The sequence below is a fragment of the Plasmodium falciparum genome (genome assembly GCF_000002765.6).
Source record: "Plasmodium falciparum 3D7 genome assembly, chromosome: 14".
Lineage (NCBI taxonomy): Eukaryota > Apicomplexa > Aconoidasida > Haemosporida > Plasmodiidae > Plasmodium > Plasmodium falciparum.
In genome coordinates this window covers 19,832-42,500 of record NC_037283.1, presented here as the reverse complement: position 1 = coordinate 42,500, position 22,669 = coordinate 19,832, and the positions used below count along the sequence as shown (strand labels likewise).

Genomic DNA, 22,669 nt, shown 5'->3' with positions numbered 1-22,669 from the left:
GAGGATGATATTTTCGGTGTTCATAGAGATGAGTCATTTGCAGAGACTGTTTTGAATGGACAAGATATTATTAGTTATTTAGAACATCAAAATACCAAAATTCATGAAGATAATATTCATGATGATATTTCACATACGTTGTTAAATGAGGGTGATGTACAAAATTATTATGATGTATTAAATGTAAATGAGCACTCTGATCTAAATGAACTTAAAAGAAATTTTCACAACTTATCTTTACAACATTATCCAAAGATAACTAGTGATAACAGCTTTGAGTTAAATGATGAATTTAATCAATTAAGTGAAGCATATCAAGTATTAAGTTATCAAATAAGAAAAAATATTTATGATAATGAAGGAGTATATGGAACAAAAAAAATGGCTATAGTAAATCCACTTATATATTTTAATGGAATATTTACAACTCAATTAATGCATGAATATATCGGAACTACCGAGGTAGCCCAATTTGTTCAATTATTTTTAGAAAGAAACATTGCACCTGAAAATATAGTATCTTTCCTTGAAGAATCTGTTAGTGATATGATGAAAGGGCAAGATTATAGAGAATTACAATTAACTGAATTGTTAAAACAAAAATTAGATTTATATATCAATGATGATGAAAAATGGCAAAATATAATTAAAAGTGAAATAAATGTTTTAACAAAATCACCATTCTCCAAATTCATTTTAGAAGCTGTGGGTTGGACTTATGAAAATGTAGGAAATATATATATGGAACAAACAGATAATTTTGATAACGTATATCATGGTATATATGTAAATTTAGCTGATGAAAGAATTAATAGAAATTATGCTATTTTGGATGAAAATGTAAATGATTTTGTTTCATTATTAAAAAAATTTTATCCTTTTACCGAAACTGTTAATCCATATTTAAGAAGAGCAAAACATAACTTAAATAATTTACAAGGTGGAATCAATAACTTATACAGTAGTGTTAATGTAGTATATGATAATTTATTTAATGAAAATATTAATATATCTTCTAACGAACACTACCATTTATTACAAGAATTATTAAAAATTATATTAAACATCAATTTGTGCGATATTGAGGAAACTATAAGAGAATGTGCATATAATGTACTAAAGGATAAAACAGTAGATGCAAGTGTTCATTCAAAAAGAGCTCACAGAATGAATATATTAGGAAGCTTAATGTTAGAAAGTTCTAATGAATAAAATAAAATATATATATATATATATATATATATATATATATATATTATGTGCGTATTATATAATGTGTTTTATGTTTGTGTAATATAAAATGAAAAGACTTGTGTTACTTATTCTTTTGTTTTATGTATGCATGAAAAAATACATATTTATATATTGCTATATTAATTTTGATTGTGAAAGAAAAAAAAGAAAAAAACTAAATAATAAATGATAAAAAGTAATATATTACTTTTCCTATGTCAAACTTAATAATTGTGTTATATGATTAATATCTATTTTTAAAAATAATTTTAATTTTAAAGTATATAAATGTATGAATAAGAAATAGGTAGTAAGAATTGTGAAGGATTTAATTATAAATATATGGTAATAAAAATATATTTATTTTATTATATATATATATATATATATATATGTGAACAAAAAAAAAAGGATATAAATATAATAAAAAAGGAAAAAATTTTACAGAAGAAAAAACATTTAATAAACAAAAATTTATTATTATTATTTTTTTTTTTTTGCCCACTAAATATATATTCAAATATAATGATAATAAATAAATATGTACATAATATATGATACAAATAACATTTGAAAAAAATAATATGAAAAAAAAACAATATATATTATGAAATATATATGAAATTATATTCGAAAAGAATATCTATATATTATCAAATATATACATATATATATAAACAAATAATATTTACGTATTATACTAAACAAAACAAAAAAACAATTTATGAAAAATAAAATTATATACAAATTAAAAATTTACATAAACCACAAATAAAATGCACAAATAAAAAAAAAAAAAAAATATATATATATTATTTTCCTATATCTCACATATCCGATATAGGATATTCCTCTTGGAATAACTCCTTATTAATGATATTCATTTGAATTCGTACTTCATCAGTTGAATGCACTGGGTGGTGGTTATCCGTATGGTGATTACCACCCAAAAGGTGAATATTATCCACATGGTTGTTGTTATCAACTTGGTTCTGAAGCACATCAAAAAACGTATCATCATACATGTCATGTTGATCGTCGTATGTATCATATTGTCTCTGTCGCGGGTACGATTGTAGTCATGTTTTTTTTTCCACATTTATTTGGATTGAGATCTTAATGTTCAAAGTTTGGATATAACTACTATTACTTTCACTAGGTATGTTACCACTACTGTATGTAATACCACTATTGTGTGTGATATCACTAGTGTGAAAGTCACCAGTATTATTTTCTTTGTGCCATTCTTGATTCAATTTATATAACAATTCCTGTTATTTATTTTTTTCCCAATTTTCGCACATATTTCTATGTAAATATAACCATTTATGGAACAGATATAGTTGGTTATTTATGGGATGACCACTTATTTCTTTTGCAACATTATATGTAATTGTATGTTTTGTATGATTTGTTATAAATAATTCCTTTTAATATCGTTTTAGTACTTGATCATTTATATTAATATGTTCATCATAGTTTAACGAATCATTGATTAAATTTATGCAAGCATATAAATCATTTTGTGTTATAATTAGCATATCTTTCTTTTTAGATGAAAAATTCATATTTTTGTGCTCATCAAAATTAATATTATAAATAAGCTCTTCGTCATTATGTAAAAATCTCTATCTTTGATTTATGTAATAAACGCTTTTTCTTCCATCTTATCCTGTAGAATATGATCATCAGGTTGGATATTTATTCGTATGTCCGTAGTTAAATTATTTTTAGGCAAATCGATTTGTATGTTTTGTAAATATGATGATATAAAATCCTATTTTAGTTTACTCCATTCATCAACTGTAAGTTTATTATCTTCATCCTTTTGATACATAAATGTATATTGTGCGTTAGCACTTGGCGTACTAAGCGTATATCTTTCATTTGTTTTCAGAACAACGTCGATAAATATTTTGTATTTAGGATTACGAGGAACATATATATGATTTATATTTATCTCTTAATACTTCCTTTTGGATAAAGTGATATCAGTGGTATCTTTGTAGTTTCAAGCACTATCACTAGCATTATTCCCTTGAACATATTTATATATGTTTTTCCTTTATATGGATAACTGGCATAAGGAATGTATATGTTTGATGATTTCAATGTAGGTATATCATAATTTCCTTTGGGTATATCAATGACACGCAAAAGGTCAATAGGCGTAGATTTGGTTTTTTTCTAGAAAAATGAATATATATATATATATATATATAGCTATGTATGCCTATATATGGATACAAATTTTTTTTTAATTTTTTTTTTTTTTTTTTTGATTGTTTGATTTTATTTGGTTTGGTTTATTTTTTTTAATATTTGTTTTTTAATTCTTAGAAAATTACATATAAAATTTTTTCGTAAAGTTATTTGTTAATAAAAATATTTCTCTTTATATATTCTTTCTTAGTATATTTTTTTCTCTTTATATGGTTTTTATTTTAATTATACAGAAGTTATATTTTCATTTATATTTTCATTAATATATATATTTTTGTTGCTATATCCTTAAAATGAACAAATGAAACATTTGAAATTCAATGAAAAATTAAATTACACTTATTGTTCTTTCATATATATATATATATATATATATATATATATATATATATATAGACATATTTGTATTATATATTTAAATACAAAAACACATTTTTCTTATTATACATAATAAAAAATTATTATTAAATATAAAACCCATATATATAATATGAAAATATAAATTTAATAATATCTATGCGGCTATTAGTTTTTAACACGGATTGATCGATATTTATTTCCCATAATGTTACATGACGAATAACTCTAAAGTATGACAAATATTTAATTTAACATAATTTTTCTTATTATAATTATATTCTATATATTTTTCTTTTTTTCATTTTGTTTTATTTTATTTTTTTATTATATTATTCTTTAAAATAAATAGTTATAATGAAAAACATTTAAGGAGATAGTTTTAGAAATATAATATTACGTTTTATTATACATAAAAAAAAAAAAAAATAAATTAAAAATATTTCCTGTTTTAAATATATTCATTACATATATTCTATTTCACCATTTTAAAATAATAGTTCATATATATATATTTATATACACATATATCATTTATATTTAGAATTAATTAACAGAATTCGAAAAATGTAAGATATAAAAATTTGTACAATTATATTTTTATAGAAAATCGCAAATCTGTAGAATATATTTATATTGAAGTAAACTAACGAATTTTTAAATCTTATAAACAAATGTTAAAAACATATGGAACCAATATCAATTTTTTTTTTTTTTTTTTTTTGTTATTAAAAATGTTATAGAACTGAAAGAAATATTATATTAAGGTAATTAATAAAAAAAAAAAAAAAAAAAAAATCATTATTAGGATTAATATTTTATTTATAAAAAGTTTGAAAGAAATAAGATATTCAAAAAAAAAGTATAATAAATTGTACTAACAAATATTTATGTAATAATATATATGTAGTATTTTTTTTTTCTCGTAATATGTTTTAACAATAAAAATTTATATTATAAATATCATATTATATATATTTGTTTTATATTATAAAATAACTCTTTTGTATTTCTTATTTTTTTTATTTTCCTATTTATTTATTTGTTTATTATTATTATTATTGTTATTATTTTTATTATTTTATTTTATTTTTTTTATTCCTTGAGTACTTTTTTCATATATATTTTTTTATTTGTTTACATATTAAGTTAGGATAAATATAAAAAATTAAAAAATATTATTGTTAATTAAAATGTTTAATATATGAAAATATTTCAATGAAAATGAAAAGAAAAAAATGATACCAACGTAAAATATATGAACTATTATACTATGTAATAAAATATAACAAGAAATGAAACAGTATCTTAAATGAATTCATTGAAATAAGTACAAGGAATATATTATTTAATATGATTTCATTGAAATAAGTGTAAGGAAAAATATTATTTAATATAATTTCATTGATGTATAATTAATTTTGTAAACATAATAATAAAATATAAAATTATTATTATTTTATTTTATTTTTTTTTTTTTTTGATTCCTTGCGTATTTATTTCATATATTGTTTTCTATTTGTTTATATTTTAAGTTAGGATAAATATAATAAAAAAAAATAAAAAAAAAAAAACAATGTGGTTAATTAAAATATTTAAAATACGAAAGTATTTTGATGAGAAATAAAAAAATATGATACCAATGTAAAATATGTGAAATATTATAATATGTAATAAAATATAACAAGAAATGGAATAGTATCTTTAATAATTTCATTGAAATAAATACAAGAAAATTCTTTTTTAGTATAATATATTTATATATAATTAATTTTGAATACATAATAGTAAAATATAAAATTATTATTATTAATTATTTGATAATCATATATATATATATATATATAATATGTGGTTTTGTTAAAAACATATGGACTTTAATGTATTATAACTGTATTTCAAAAATTTTAATATATTTTTATAAAATACTATAAAATATATATAATAGGAATTTTTGTTAATTATAAAACATAGTATAAAGAAAAACGTGTATTATAATTTTATAGAAATACAAATTGTAAAATATAAGTTCTTAATTTCTTTAATATTTTTGATAATTTTTTTTTTTCAATGTAAAAATTATAATATATATTTATAAAAAAAGTATTAATTGATCTATATTAAAAAAAATATACAAGGAAAAGATGTGTTAAAAAATATACATTTATATAATATATAATTAATATAATATAATTTAATGTAGTATTTCATGAAATATATTATGTAGGTTTGATTTAAATTTAATCATTATATAAATATTACACATATGAATAAATAAATAAATAAATATATATATATATATATATATATATATATATATATATATATATATATATAAATATATTTACTTATATTTAGTAATTTTTAACATTGTATATTTAAAAAGAAAATATTTTTTATTTCATATTTTTTTATATTTTATAATAGAAAAAGATAGATACAAAAGAACATGTGGAAAAAATATATATTATAAAATATATTCTAAATTCTTTTATTAATTTTAAGATTCAATAAAAATAATATATCAATGAAATAATTAATTATTTTATAATCAATAGTCGTAAGTGTAATACATATATTATTTCTAGCTTCTTGTAACTTACATAATTATAAATATATCATATATTCTTTCAAGGATATGATAATTTATATCATTGAAAAAATATATATATAGTATTTATCTTTTATGAAAAAAAACATTGAAATGTAATTTATGTAAAAAAAAAAAAAATTAAAATAAAATAATAAAAAAATATTTATGTATTGTTTTTTTTTTTTTATTTTTATTTTATTATTTTAAAATATATATTTAAAAAAAAAAAAAAAATATATATATAATATTTATATTTATAATTATTTTAGAAACACACAAATTAGAAAAAACATATATACTCTTATTTTCTTCTAAGTAAAAATGCGTATTTCAAAAGCAAGTAATATTGAATCTACAGGAGTTTCGAATTGTAAAAATTTCAATTCGAAAAATTGCTCTAAATATTCTTTGATGGAAGTACAAAATAAAAATGAAAAGAAACGTTCCTTAACTTCCTTCCATGCCAAAAACATCACATTGATTTTTGGAATAATATACGTAGCCTTATTGGTATGATAATATAAATATAAAATATATAATTGAATTTTTTTCTTTTTTAATTAATGAATTTAAATATCCTTATTAGAAATATATAGATACATAGATACATACATAAATATATATTTATATATATATATTTTTTTCTGTTTGTATCATTTATTTTTAGGGTGTTTATATATGTGCAAGCCAATACAAACAAGCTGCAGATTATAGTTTTAGAGAAAGCAGAGTTTTAGCTGAAGGTAAAAGTACCAGTAAAAAAAACGCAAAAACCGCATTAAGAAAAACTAAGCAAACAACCTTAACTAGCGCAGATCCAGAAGGACAAATAATGAAAGCTTATGCAGCTGATCCAGAATATCGTAAACACCTAAATGTTCTTTACCAAATATTAAATAACACTGATCCAAATGATGAATTAGAAACTAGCGCTGACCCAGAAGGACAAATAATGAAAGCTTATGCTGCTGATCCAGAATATCGTAAACACGTAAATGTCCTTTACCAAATATTAAATCACACCGACTCAAGTGAAGTAAAAACTAGCGCAGACCCAGAAGGACAAATAATGAAAGCTTATGCTGCTGATCCAGAATATCGTAAACACGTAAATGTCCTTTATCAAATATTAAATCACACCGACTCAAATGAAGTAGAAACTAGCGCAGACCCAGAAGGACAAATAATGAAAGCTTATGCAGCTGATCCAGAATATCGTAAACACGTAAATGTCCTTTATCAAATATTAAATAACACTGATCCAAATGATGAATTAGAAACTAGCGCAGACCCAGAAGGACAAATAATGAAAGCCTACGCAGCTGATCCAGAATATCGTAAACACGTAAATGTTCTTTACCAAATATTAACTAACACAGATCCAAATGATGAAAGTTCCTAAGAATGTATCTCCTTTCGAAAAATAAGAGAAAACAAAATTTACAAATGAATTAGAAAGTACGATTATGATAATTAAGAGATGTATGGATTTGAATGTAAAAATGACATTTTTTATAATAGGTTACAATATTTTAATAATTAATTATCAAAAATGAAATATATAATACTATTTATGGTATTTGATATTATTTAGATGAGGAAGAAAAAAGGAATTTTAACTTTGTTTATGCAGATTATAAAATGCTATGTTTTGAAGAGAAGAACAAATCACTTAAACATATATGACTATTAGGCATTTTGAAGAAGTTCTTTAAAATAGCATAAGATATGAAATCATTGGAACAAATTATGATAAAATGGGCAGATATCAAAGAGTAGAAAGGTGCTTATGAACGAGATAATTATTATTATGTTGATTTAATCTATCTTTTGGAAAATATATTAGAAGAATTAGGGAAAATATTTTAAGAAGACATTGAAGAGTTTGACGACATTTTACATGAAGAATAAAAAATAATAATAATATGATTAAAATAAACTAAAAATTTATAATGTATGAAATTATATATATATGCAACCTAATATATTACATTTATTTAAAGTGAGAAAACATTATCTGTTTTTCCCTTTTTTTTTTTACATAGAATATATAAGTGTTGTGTTTATATGTTTTTAAGGAATATTTTTTTATTTTGTGTTTTTCATATTGTTAGTATGGATTCTGTAAAGTTCTATGTACGTAATATATATAATTTTAAATGCATATAATATTTTAGACTTTTATTTAAGTATAAGATACAAATAAATATAATTAATTTTATATTCTTTAATTATTCTAAAAGAATTCTTTTAAATAATTAGTGAGTTATTGAGCTTATTATATGGAATATGAAAAACCTATTTGTACGTTTTTTTTATTATGTATCATTCATTTGCTAAATATTATATTCAAAAATATTATACATAATTATAAAAATAGAAATCATTAAAATAATTGTTTTCATAATAATTGCCAAATAAGAAGGATAACAATTATTATATAGAAACGTTATACAATTCGATTTTAAATAAATGAAAAAAGTAAAAAATATTTTTAAAATATGGTTTTGTATAAAATATGCATATAATAATAAAAATAATTATATTATATATATCATATTTATGAAAAATTATATTATAAATATTATAAAAAAAAAAATGTATATATATTTATAGTTGAAATTTAATTAAGATTTTATTTATTGTACCTAATAAATATTTATTTTAACTAAAATTTTTTTTTTTTTTTTTGTTCACATATATATTTTTTTTTTGGTTTCATATTTTTGAAAAAATTATATTAATTTTTTAAAATTTATTTATTCAACATTTTTACTATTTCTTTGTTGTATATTAAATGTTTTAGTTTTTTTTATATAAGCAAAAGGTTATTATATATATATATATATATATGTTTATAAATTATAAAATTTTTGGTAGATTTATATTATTTTATGTCTCATAAAATGAGGCTTCAAATATATATTTATGTAATATAAAAAATATATTTTATAATATAAAAAAAAATAACTATATAAATAAAACAAGAAATATAAATTTTAGATGTTTAAATTATTAAATACATTAATATTACGCATATATTTATTAGAAATCATTTTCAGAAATATAAAAATGTTTTAACATATTGTTTTAATTTTTTTTCCAAATATGTCACCATATTTTTTGATACTAAATATATTTTTATTTACAATATTCAATTATTAGTTTTGCGTATAATGAAATGTATTTGTATTTTTCTCTTTAATAAAAGATAAAAGGAACAGAATATAAGCACAATATTATAATATTTAATATCTTAAATAAATAGAATAATTCTATACGTTAAAGAACTATGGGGATATAGTCTATGTATAATAGAAATATATTTACTATTTTTCAATTATATCTACATAAATGGTGATGAATAAATATTTAATTAAAACATAAATTTTTGTATGTTAGGTGTATAATATTTAATATAAAAACAGTACAAGAAGTAATAAAATGAATGATATATTAAAATAATTATTATTTGTAAGAAAAAAAAAATATAAAAAATAAAATATTTTAAATTATGTATTTTGTATTATAAATAAAAATTGAAACGAAGAATGCAAATATTAAAATGTATATTAATAAATGTTATTTTTATTTGATAGACATAAATATCATTTTTGTTTACATTATTTGTTATATTATGAGTTAAGTTGAATGTTCCTAATATGATTAAAAATATAATTAATTTAAATTTATAAGATAGGATTTGTAATATATATTATATTATATTGATAGATGTTATAGTATATATATATGTAAACTATAAAGAGAATATATGTTTTTAAAATTGACACATATTATTACAGCATTCAGTTTTTTTAAAACTGATTTTTTATATATATAAATATATTTATTAGTAATTAATTTTCTCTAAGATTTATTATGATTTTTTTTTTCTTTTTGTTATATCAATGATTAATATAATTTTATATTTTTATTTTGAATTATATATGATTGTAAAATAATTTGTTTAAAATTTTATTAAAACTTTATTAATATGGATGTTATTGTAATATATAATATGTGTAATATATATATATATTTATATAATTATGTATATTACTGAATTTTGATATATATGTTTTTGAATAAAATACCTATAATTTTAAATTTAATGTATTATAATTAAAATACAATATAGAAATAAATAATTAATACTTTTATATAATTTTATTTAAAAAAAATAAAAATTTCTTTTCATATAATTATTTCACATTTTACAGATATATATATATATATATTATATTTAAGTGATTAATAATATATGTACTATAAAATAGAGTATTAAAAAAAAAAAAATGGAAACTAAAAGGGAATATAATATAGTTATAAATACTAAAAAGTAGTTCTTGAGTTATTATTTAATTATGTTGTATAATTATTAAATATCTAAATAATTTTTATAATATATATTTGTATATATTATGTAAGAGATAATTTGAAAATTTTTATTTTTTTTTTAATACATTTAATTTAATTTATATAGATTATATATTTTATGGTGTTGGGTTGAAATGATCTATTTATATATAATAGAAATATAAAAATTGTGTATTTTTTTATTTTGATTTAATATATTATGCAGAATGTTGTAAAATTAGATAATTAATATATATTTTTATAATTAATATAATTTGTTTCATTTTAATTATGATACACATATATATGTATATGTATTATAATTCAGATTATTATTATTTTTTTTAATTTAATTAAATTATTATATAAAAATGTCATGAATTTCAAAATAAGTGTTATTTTTTATGTTAATATTATGAAGAGTATTATAATATTTACAAAACCAATATATTTAATATTATATTTTTAATTTTATTAATTATATAAATATATAAATATATAAATATATTCATAATAATATATTTACATCAAGATAAAATATTGAAATAATAAATATATATATATATTTAAAATTCATTATTTATATATTTATATATTCTTTTGAAACATAATTAATACATTAAAAGAATAATGTAAGAAATATAAGTATAAAACCATTTACTTTTTTAATATATTTTAAAAATACATAATATTATTTTTTAAAATATAAAATAATAATAATAAGTATAACATGAAATGCCATTGTGTAGAATATTATTCTGGGCAAAACCACATTAAAAATACAACGAAAATTTGTTCTGATAAGAGAATATTTTCAAATTTGTTAACAATTTCTGGAATATTTTTAGTCTTAGTACTAAACGTAAGATAATAAATGTGAATATTTTTATAATATCAATTTATATATATATATAATTTTTATTGATCTTTTGGTATTATTTATTTTTTGTTTAGTGTATAATAATATGTGACAAAAGTGAAACAGAGAATGTAGAAATTTATGATATATATAGGAGAAATTTATCTGAAGTAAAATGCGTAGAACATTCAGGATTAAGGGGTAACAATGGAAAGGTTGAATTAAAAAATAATATAGCTTTCAGTTCAGAAGGTTATAATAGTAAAGATCATTTAAAATATAATGGTGTTGGAACTAAGAAAAAATGTAATAATATAAATTATAATGATTTATCAAAACAATTTACGCTAGAAGAATTACATACTGTATTAGATAATTTAGAAGAACGTCCATCTAATGAAGATTTTTATGGTATATGGAATCTTGTTTTGGGTATAACTAAAGAAGGATTTGAAGATAAGGTAAAATATTTGTGGCTTTATATAGAAGATTATTTAAAAAAATATGAATATCAATGTTATCATGTTTGAGATACCGTTAATACTATATGTGTAAATACTAAATACCGTACATGCTATAATTCAATGCATGATATTGGTGTTGCACTATCATCTACAGATAGGGAAGATACTCTTAATTTTTATAATTTAGTTAAAGATGGAGCATCCATTGATGAAATAAAAAATTATATCTATTCATCTATAAAATATTATGATATATTAAAAAATGAATTATATAATGAACAAAGGGCAAGATTTACAGAAAGGATGAAAAATACCAAAAGATTAGAAATTTGAAACCGAATTTACATGAATGTAAATTATGTTGTTTTATGGGAAAATTCATGTGTGTATAATTTTACTATATTAGATGAAATCTTAATGTAACATATATTTATTAAATTCTTTATATATCTTATACAATAAAAGAAATATAATATATATTTATTATATTATAATATATAATTATTCGTGAGTATCCATGAACAATTTCAAAACACATTTTTAATAGTATCCATGTATCTATAGGTTATTTGTTTAACATATCGTTAAAAGTTTTTTTTTCTAATATAAAAATAATATATGGTATCATCAGATTCATAATATTATAATAATAATTTTATTTTTTATATTTACTTTGTTCTTTTTTCGTTCATGCTTCTTCATTTTTTTCTAATTATTGTTTTGTTTTTTTTTGTTTTTATTTATTTATTTTTTTGTACTAATACGTACTATCATCCTCATTATAGGAAATAACCTCATTTTTTTTTAATGTTTCTAATTTAGTATAAAATAAATATATCTGATTCCTTGTTTTTTCATAGTATATATAATGTTGTGTTATTGTTTTAATATATATATAATAATACAATTTATTACAAAATAATTATTAAAATATATAGTAATTATATATTTTGTTACAATATGTAATAATGCAATTAATGTATAAGTTGTGAAATGCTATTACTATTTTAAGAAATATATATATATAATAATAATAAATATAATATATTTGTATAAGATAAAACGCTATATATAAGCAATACAATATATTGTGTAATAGTATATATAATTTCTCATTTCGTTATTTATTTTTTTTTTTTTTTTAATTTTGTTTTTGAATTTTTTTTATAATTATTATAAATATTAAAATTTTTTTTGTGATAATTATATAATTTAATAGATTAATAATTAATAATTTTTTTAAATAAATTCAAATATATTTATAAAAATAATAATATTAATATTTGCAACTACGTAGATAAAGTAGAGAGAAAGGTATAACATACAAGAATTTTTAGAACAAAAAAAAAAATAAAACTACTATTAGTTTAAAATTTTTTTTTTTTGTTTTATTATCATAAAAAATGTTTATTGTAAAATTGTTTTATATAATTGCAATGATACAAAGTTATATCTTGGAATATCTATTTTATACATACATGCTCGAATTCGTTGTAATATATATATTGTGCACCTTTAGCCATTAATTCTCTACACACCTTTATGTTATTTAGAACAAAAAACAAGTTGTTTAAAAGAATAGTTTTACTGGTTATATAAATTTTTAAGTACAAAAAAAAAAAAAAAAATTAATATTACAATTTATCTTATGATATAAAATTATATTTTATTAGAAATTAGAATTCGAAATTATAAAAAATGTAAAAGCTTTCATTATATTATTTTCTAAAAATTTTAATTAATTATTTTCCCCCCCTATTTAGTATTTTTTAATTTTTTTTTTGTTTTAAATAAAAGGGAAAAATATGGTTATAGAAAAAAAAAATTATTTTTATAATGAGAAAACAATTGTGTATTATATTCTAGAGCAATAATAATATTTTATATTAAACACCTTTAATTCTTTTAATAAAACACAATACATTTTTATATATTAATTATTCAGTTATAATTTTAATCATGAAATAATATAAGTATCACAATAAATATGAAACTGCTCTACTCTAAAATATTATTGTTCGCTCTTGCATTAAATATATTGTTAACATCATATTATGTACGAATCAAATATTTATAAATATATATATATAGTATTTTATAATGTATGGTAAATATACCATATACATAATTATAACAAATATATATAAAATAATATACTCCAATTAATTATAACATACATATATATATATATATATATGATATATATTTTATAGGCACATAATAAAAATAAACCATACATCATACCACGTTATACACCAACTGCTACATCACGGGTGTTAAGCGAATGTGACATACATGCGCCAATTTATTATAATGATGAGGATATGAAATCTGTGAAGGAAAATTTCGAGCGACAAACGTCACGACGTTTTGAAGAATACAATGAACGTATGAACAAAAACAGACAGAAATGTAAAGAACAACGTGACAAAGATATACAAAAAATTATTTTAAAGGATAAAATAGAAAAATCATTAGAAGAAAAAGTGGAAAAAGGTTGTCTTAGGTGTGCGTGTGGGTTAGGAGGTGTTGCAGCAGGTGTTGGAATAATTGGTGCAATTGCTGTAAATGAGTGGACCAAAGTTGCAACAGCAGCTGCTGTTCAAAAGGGTATTAAGGCAGGTATTGCTAAAGCCATTGATGATTTAGGAAATATAGTAGGGCTAATTCAATTTGATTTAATCGATTGGGCTGCAAAAATTGATGGAATAAATTTTTTAAAACAAAATAGCCTGGTTTCTATTGTAAACGAAGTATATTATAAGTGTATTGACATTGAGAATTCTTCTGATTTTTTATTTTGCAGTGCCACAAAAGCTTGGGATCAACAAAAGAGTACATTGGGTCTTCAAATCATTTCTAATCAAGCAGCAGAAGCTGCAGTAGCAGCTGGTAAAGCTGCTGAAACTGCTGAAAAAGCTGAAATAGTCTTGGTGAATGCTAAAAGTTCACTTTTGTACAGTGCAATTGGTTACTCAGTCATTGCCATATTGATTATTGTTTTGGTTATGATAATCATATATTTAATTTTACGTTATCGACGAACAAAAAAAATGAATAAAAAAGCAGAATACACAAAATTATTAAATAAATAAAAATATGGTTTCTTGATATTAAATTCAATTTAATGTTTTGTGAATTTTAGATTTATAATACAAAGATATTATTATTATTAAATTTTTATAACAAAATATATTTTTTCCCCGTAATTTTTTTTGTTTATTCTTATATGGTTATTAAATTATTCAATTTATATTTATTTATTTTTTTTAGTTTAACGAATGTAAGTTATATATACTTTTTAATTAAGACTTTATATAAATATATATTGTTAGTATATATACATATATATATATTTATTTATTATACACTCTTTAAGAAAACCTTGAAACATATATATTTTAAATTCCTCATATAAAATAATATATAATAGAATATATTATATAATTAATCATTTATTGATATATTATTTTTAATCTAATTATATTAATATAATATAGACTAATATAAATAAATATAATTGTAATTAATAATATTTATCTTTATCATTTTATTTTTATAATATATAAAATAAATATTTATTGTTATTTTACATTACAATGTCGTGTGTAATATAAGACTTAATGTTAATTATTTTTTATTTTTTTCTATTTTTATTATTTCCCTTTTAATAAAACAAAATATGTGTTATATTATTACAGAACACATATTAATAAATATAATATATATCCATATTTCAACGCATAATAAGAATAATAAATTAACCTAAACTTGCAATAAGGTTTATTATAAAATAGTAGCAATATATTATATATAATAATTATAATTGTATTAGAATAATCATATTTATATGATATACTTTTTATTTGACTATTCTAATATATATAATTAATATGATAGCAAATTTAAAACAATATATAAATAATAATGAATTGAAAAATATTAAAAATAAATATATATATAATTTATTTTTTCTATTAATATGATATTATTAATACATTATTATTATTGTTTCTATTATAGAATAGTAACATTTAATATAAGATTATTTTTAAAAAGTAAATCTTTAGGAAAACGTATATTATAATGTAATTATACAATTAATTTCTTATGTATTTTACAAATATTATATGATATTTGGTATTATATTAATACAATATATATATATTTAATGATTTACTATATGTAATTTATAAATATATTAAAATCATATTATTTATATTTGTACACAGCGATATGAAATACAGTATGTCACTATGTGGTATCTTTTGAAAAGCTTTTAAATTTTATTGTTGTAATAATAATATATTTCTAAATTATTAAATTACATTTTATAATAAGCTAATATATAATTGCTTTAAATATCCTATTAATTATGCATATATATTTATATATTATTATTTATAAATTAAAATAACATAATTAAATAACATAAAATAATAGATACAATAGAGAGAATTTTCTGTCATATAATAAGGCTTAGAAACAAAAATAAAATAAATTAAAAAGAACAAACACATATAATAAAATACATATAAAATTATTTTATTTTGTTAGTTTTAAGATCAATATTATATTTTATAAATTACAAGAAAATTTGTTATTATTTCAAAAATAATAGTTATATTAGAATATATTTTAGGATATTTTTTTTATAAAAAGCATGAGGGCTATTATGATATATATATGGTTTACACCCATAACAACTATTGTTATACACATTTATATGTGTATTTGAAGGAAAATATATTGTTATTTATGAAACATTTATAATATATATATATGAGAGAATTATTTTAAGAAAAATTAAAAAAAAAATAAATAAATAAAATAAAAATAATATAATATAAAATAAAAAAAAAATTATTTATTTTTAATCATATTTAAATTTTTTTTTTAAATATTAAATGAATATAATCATAAATTAAATTATACATACGATGAAACTATAATGTTCTTATATAATAAAATTACAACAAAATTTCCGCTTATCAATATATTATATAAAAAATTTATTAAAGAATAAAATAGATCATTTTTTATAAATTAGATTAATACAATTTGAAATATAAAATATTATTTTCTTGAATTGAGAATGAATATATATCACGTTAAAATGTTAATATTTATGTTTTTAATAAATGCTTTAGTATTACCACATTATGTATGTAAAAAAATACATAATTGTTAGAATAACATAAATATATAATAAAAGAATTATTACATTTTCAATATATATTCATTAATACTCTTTATTTATCTATAGGAAAATTGTCAAAATGACCATTATAATAAAAGCCTCTTACAAAAGAACACACAAAGAACAACGATAAAATCAAGACTCTTAGCACAAACCCAAAACCATAATCCGCATTATCATAATGACCCAGAACTAAAAGAAATGATTGACAAAATGAACGAGGAAGCAATAAAAAAATACCAAAAAACTCATGATCCATATAAACAATTAAAAGAAGTAGTAGAAAAAAACGTAACAAAACATGTAAGTGGACATGTTGCAGAACCTATGTCAACGACAGAAAAAGATTTATTGGAAACATATGAAGAAATGTTTGGTCACAAAAATGATATTATGTTAAAATCGGGTATGTACCCAAATGATGATAACGGATCAGATAAGTCATCAACATGTGAATATACCGATACTAATAATACGAAACTAGAAAAAACAAAAGGAAAAGATAAGTATTTAAAACACTTAAAACACAGATGCATAGGTGGAATATGTTCTTGTTCAGTAGGTAGTTTTCTCTTAACAATGTCAGGTTTGTATTTTGCTAAAGCTGCTGTCCTTAAATATATTGCTTCCGTTGGACCACCTTATAATGCATGCGCATCCACTATCAATATATATAATATGATTGCAGGTGGTTCAGCTTGTGTTAGTGATATAACCGGAACTGCTGCAAGTGCTGCTACTGCAATTTTTGAACCTTGTGGTATTGCAGCTTTGGTTCTGCTTATATTAGCTGTTGTACTTATAATATTATATATATGGTTATATAGAAGAAGAAAAAATTCATGGAAACATGAATGCAAGAAACATTTATGTAAGTAAGGTATTTTTTAGAATATAGACCATGTTCCTTGTCGATTGTATATAAATTATATTTTATAATATATTTTTTTTTTACACATATAATATTATTTATATAATATTTTCTCAATGATAAAATATATTTATATACATTAATTAATTTAAAACATAAAATCGTACTAGACAACTATTATATATAATATATATTTATGACTTGAATAATATAAACAAATATATATAATTCTGAGGTTAATTTTAATTACTCTAACTTATAATTCTTTTTATTCTTTTGATTTTTATATTATAATATTTTTTTTGAAAACCTTTATTCAATTTTTATATTAAATAAATATTATACAATTAAATTATAAATCAATTTGTTCTTATTAATAATATTTGTGTTAATTACCACGTATTTATACATCATAGAGATGTTCTAAATATATTGTTTTATATTTAAATCAAATAAAATAGTATCGTTTTTTTAAAGAAAAAGATGAATTTTTTTTTTTCTAAATATTATATCCTATAAAATTCCATTTTATTTTATTTATATTTTAACTTAAACAAAAAGGTATACAAACTTTTCAAATAAAAAGGAAATAAAATTCATTATTCTATATAAAAATATATATTCTACCAAAATATATGATAACATGCTTTCGGATACAAATGATAAATTAAATTAAACAATTTTTTTCATTTGACAAAAAAATAAATGTGAATACAATATTTTAATGTTAATCAAAAATAAGTAATCATTAAAAAAGATATAATATATATTATTTTTAATTAGTATAAAATTTTTACATAAAGCATATATTTTCAAATACGTAAATATATTTTGCAAACATCATATATTATGAGTTCAAAAGAAAAGAACTGCGCGAAACATATGCAATTCATATAATATTTATAATAATGTTTCTCTTATATAAATGTATAATATATATCAATACAAATTTAAAAGAAAATTTCTAAATAAAATTTTAAAAATTTTAACGAGTTAATATTTTTCATAGAAAAGTATAATAGAAAAAAATTATCCATATTAAATTGTTCACTATGAAATATCACAAAATATAAAATTGAAATATTATAATATATATATAAAATAATAATAATAATATATTATCAGAATCTTACTATCTATAAATTATAAATATAATATATTAGTATAACATACAACACTATATAAAACTAACAATGCACTATTTTATTATATGTATAATTTCTCATGTTGGTAACTTCTTTTTTGTTTTTGTTGTTACCTAATAACAATAATAAATAAAAATATATTTTTTGCAATAATTATATAATTTAGTATTTTAGTAATAAATAAATATTTTAAATGCTTTTAAATATTTTTATAAAAATAATAATATTAATCTTAGTAATAATATAGATAAATTAGAGGGAATTTTATAACATACAACAAAATTTAGAACAAAAACAAATAACAAAAACTAGAGGATACCAAATTAATTTATAAATATGTATATTTACTATTAGTTTAAAAAGATTGTATATAATTTATTATGTTATACAATATTTGTTGTTGATTGTTTTTATAACACGAATGTTACAAATTATATGTTTTAATAACAATTTCATATGTATTTCATATATATGTTCTACAATATTAATATATATATATGACATATACAATTTACAAAACTATGGTTTTACACATTTGTAAATAATTTATAACACAAGAATACGTTGTATTATTACTATATCATAAAGTGTTATGAAAATTATGAGAAAAAAAAAAAATTACCATTATAATTTATTGTGTAATATAAAATAAAATTTTATTAAAAATTAAAAAAAAAAAAAAAAATTAATAAAAAATGTAAAATGTTTTCTTAAATTTTTTTTAAAATTAATTTTTTTTATTCTTTTTTTTTGTTTTAAATAAATGAGCAAATATGGTTCCACTGTAAAAAAAAAATATATATATTTACATAATGGGAAAATAATTGTTAATTATATTAAATAAATTATAATAATATATTAGGTTAAACATATTTAATTTATTTATAAAATAAAATAAAATATTTTGTGTGATTTTTTTAGTTATAATTTTTATCATTAAATAATATACGTATCACAATTAAAAAAAATGAAAGACCATTATATTAATATATTATTGTTTGCTCTTCCATTAAATATATTGGTAATTCCATGTTACATATGTATTAAATATTTATTAATGTTATAAAATATATATATATTTATTACGATACCATTTATATAATTGTTGTATCTATATATCCATATATAATATATATATAGTCAAAATATACATATTTATAAACCAAAAAATTATACATATTTATTACAAATATATAAAATAATAAACTACAACTAAACATTACATATTTATATATGTCACCATTTCTTTATAGGTATATAATCAAAGGAACTATTACATTACACCACGTCATACAGAAACCAACAGATCTTTATGTGAATGTGAATTATATTCACCTACGAACTATGATAGTGATCCCGAAATGAAAAGGGTAATGCAACAATTTGTGGATCGTACAACACAACGATTTCACGAATATGATGAAAGTTTGCAAAGTAAACGAAAGCAATGCAAAGATCAATGCGATAAAGAAATCCAAAAAATTATATTAAAAGATAAAATCGAAAAGGAATTTACAGAAAAATTATCAACATTACAAACAGATATAACGACTAAAGACATACCCACCTGTGTTTGCGAAAAATCCTTGGCGGACAAAATGGAAAAAGTATGCTTGAAATGTGCACAAAATTTGGGAGGTATTGTTGCACCCTCTACAGGAGTATTAGGCGAAATTGCTGCACTTGCTGTAAATGCCTGGAAAACTACGGCACTTAAGAACGCTATTGCGGCAGCTCAAAAAGCAGGTGATGCGGCCGGTAAAATTGCGGGGGAATCCAAGGGTGTTGAAACAATTATTGGAATATTAGAACAATATTACTCTATATATGAGTTAAAAGGAACACCATTGAAATCCTTTTTTGCTACAACGCATTATACTGATATCTCAAATATTGCTACTGTTATTGATACGGAATTGAATACGTCTTGTGGGTTGAATTCCTTAGCTAATCAGGCTATTTGCGGTCTTCGTACGAAATTAGGTCTTGTTGCAAAACCTGGTCAAGTTATGGTTACACAGAAAGAAGCTATAACAAAGATGATAACCAACGTTGTTCATAAATCTGAAATTACTGCTGAAGCTGCAAAGACTGAGGTGGCTGCAACTAAAACAGCAGCAGCTATAAAGATGAACACAGAAGCTATAGAAGCTGCAACTACTCCTTACTATACTCCTATAATAGCATCCATCGTTGCAATAGTGGTCATAGTTTTAATTATGGTGATAATTTATTTGATTTTACGTTATCGAAGAAAAAAAAAAATGAAGAAAAAACTCCAATATATAAAATTATTAAATTAATAAATATATGGTTTCATTATATTAAATTGAATTTAATATTTCGTGAATTTTATTCATATAAAGCAAGGATATTATGATAATTAAATTTCTATAACATTATATTTTTTTTCCCTATAATTTTTTTTTTATTCTTATGTGGTTATTAAATTATTCAATTTATATTTATTCCTTTACTATTTTTTTTTTTTTTAGTGAAAAGGGTGTAATTCATAATTTTTTTTAAATCAACAACCCACATAAATGTATATTTATTTATTATATACTATTTAAGAAAAACTCGAAATATATATTTTTTAAATTCCTCATATAAAACAATATAGAATGGAATATATTATTAAATAAATATATTATATTATTAATCTTATAATGATATGTTATTTAAAATCTAATTATATTTATATTATATGAACTATAATAAATAAATATAAATTTAATTAATAAGATTCATCTTTACCATTTTATTTTTATAATATATACAATACATATTTATTATTATTTGACATTAGAATGTCATGTGTAATATAAGATATTATGTTAAAGCTTTTTTATCTTTTTTTTTTTTTTTAATAAAACAAAATATGTGTTATATTATAACAGGACATATATTATCAAAAATGTAATATATATATATAGTTATTATACACTGACAAAAATATTTTGACAAGATATATGTATATATCAACACATTACAATATAATAAGAACCAATTAAACTAATATTACAATAATCATAATTATAAAATAGTAACAATATAATATATAATAATTATAATTTTATTAGAATAATAATATTTATATGATATTCTTTTTTTTACTTCTTGACTATATCAATACATATAATAAATATAATAGGAAATTTAAAACAATGTATAAATATTAGCAACATATAACATATTAAAAATAAATATATATATAGTTCATTTTTTCTATTTATATATGATCATAAAGAATTTATCATTATTATTATTATTATTATTATAGAATAGTACCAATTACTATAATTTTATTTTTAAAAAGTACAGCTTTAAGAAAACTTCTATTATAATATAATCATACTATTAATTTC

The 22,669-nt window shown here is 18.8% G+C and overlaps 5 protein-coding genes and 2 pseudogenes across 5 annotated transcripts in view, besides 2 other annotated features; 6 read left to right on the top strand and 1 right to left on the bottom strand.

Annotated features, from left to right (window-relative positions):
- Positions 1 to 1,212, top strand: part of PF3D7_1401100 (DnaJ protein, putative) — a gene marked incomplete at both ends in the record, with an annotated part of 1,805 nt that extends 593 nt beyond the window's left edge. The window contains one exon of the mRNA XM_001348150.3: positions 1 to 1,212. This exon is cut by the window's left edge and continues 129 nt beyond it. Coding sequence (XP_001348186.2) covers positions 1 to 1,212 — 1,212 coding nt within the window.
- Positions 1,213 to 2,060: 848 nt separating this feature from the next.
- Positions 2,061 to 3,420, bottom strand: PF3D7_1401050 (annotated as a pseudogene).
- Positions 2,061 to 3,420: a sequence feature (erythrocyte membrane protein 1 (PfEMP1), exon 2, pseudogene).
- A 3,307-nt stretch (positions 3,421 to 6,727) lies between these two features.
- PF3D7_1401000 (GBPH protein) lies at positions 6,728 to 7,808 on the top strand (the record flags this gene model as incomplete). The annotated part of the gene is made up of 2 exons (XM_001348149.1): positions 6,728 to 6,916; positions 7,074 to 7,808. 2 exons carry the CDS (start codon positions 6,728 to 6,730, stop codon positions 7,806 to 7,808), a joined length of 924 nt encoding a protein of 307 aa, XP_001348185.1.
- Positions 7,809 to 11,492: 3,684 nt separating this feature from the next.
- Positions 11,493 to 12,418, top strand: PF3D7_1400900 (annotated as a pseudogene).
- Positions 11,493 to 12,418: a sequence feature (Plasmodium exported protein (PHISTa), unknown function, pseudogene).
- A 1,654-nt stretch (positions 12,419 to 14,072) lies between these two features.
- PF3D7_1400800 (rifin) lies at positions 14,073 to 15,180 on the top strand (the record flags this gene model as incomplete). Its single annotated transcript, XM_001348147.1, has 2 exons — positions 14,073 to 14,141; positions 14,299 to 15,180. 2 exons carry the CDS (start codon positions 14,073 to 14,075, stop codon positions 15,178 to 15,180), a joined length of 951 nt encoding a protein of 316 aa, XP_001348183.1.
- A 2,000-nt stretch (positions 15,181 to 17,180) lies between these two features.
- PF3D7_1400700 (stevor) lies at positions 17,181 to 18,164 on the top strand (the record flags this gene model as incomplete). Its single annotated transcript, XM_001348146.1, has 2 exons — positions 17,181 to 17,249; positions 17,352 to 18,164. The coding sequence occupies 2 exons, from the start codon at positions 17,181 to 17,183 to the stop codon at positions 18,162 to 18,164; spliced, it is 882 nt and encodes a 293-aa protein (XP_001348182.1).
- Positions 18,165 to 20,268: 2,104 nt separating this feature from the next.
- Positions 20,269 to 21,604, top strand: PF3D7_1400600 (rifin; the record flags this gene model as incomplete). The annotated part of the gene is made up of 2 exons (XM_001348145.1): positions 20,269 to 20,322; positions 20,555 to 21,604. 2 exons carry the CDS (start codon positions 20,269 to 20,271, stop codon positions 21,602 to 21,604), a joined length of 1,104 nt encoding a protein of 367 aa, XP_001348181.1.
- Between the last annotated feature and the right edge of the window lie 1,065 nt (positions 21,605 to 22,669).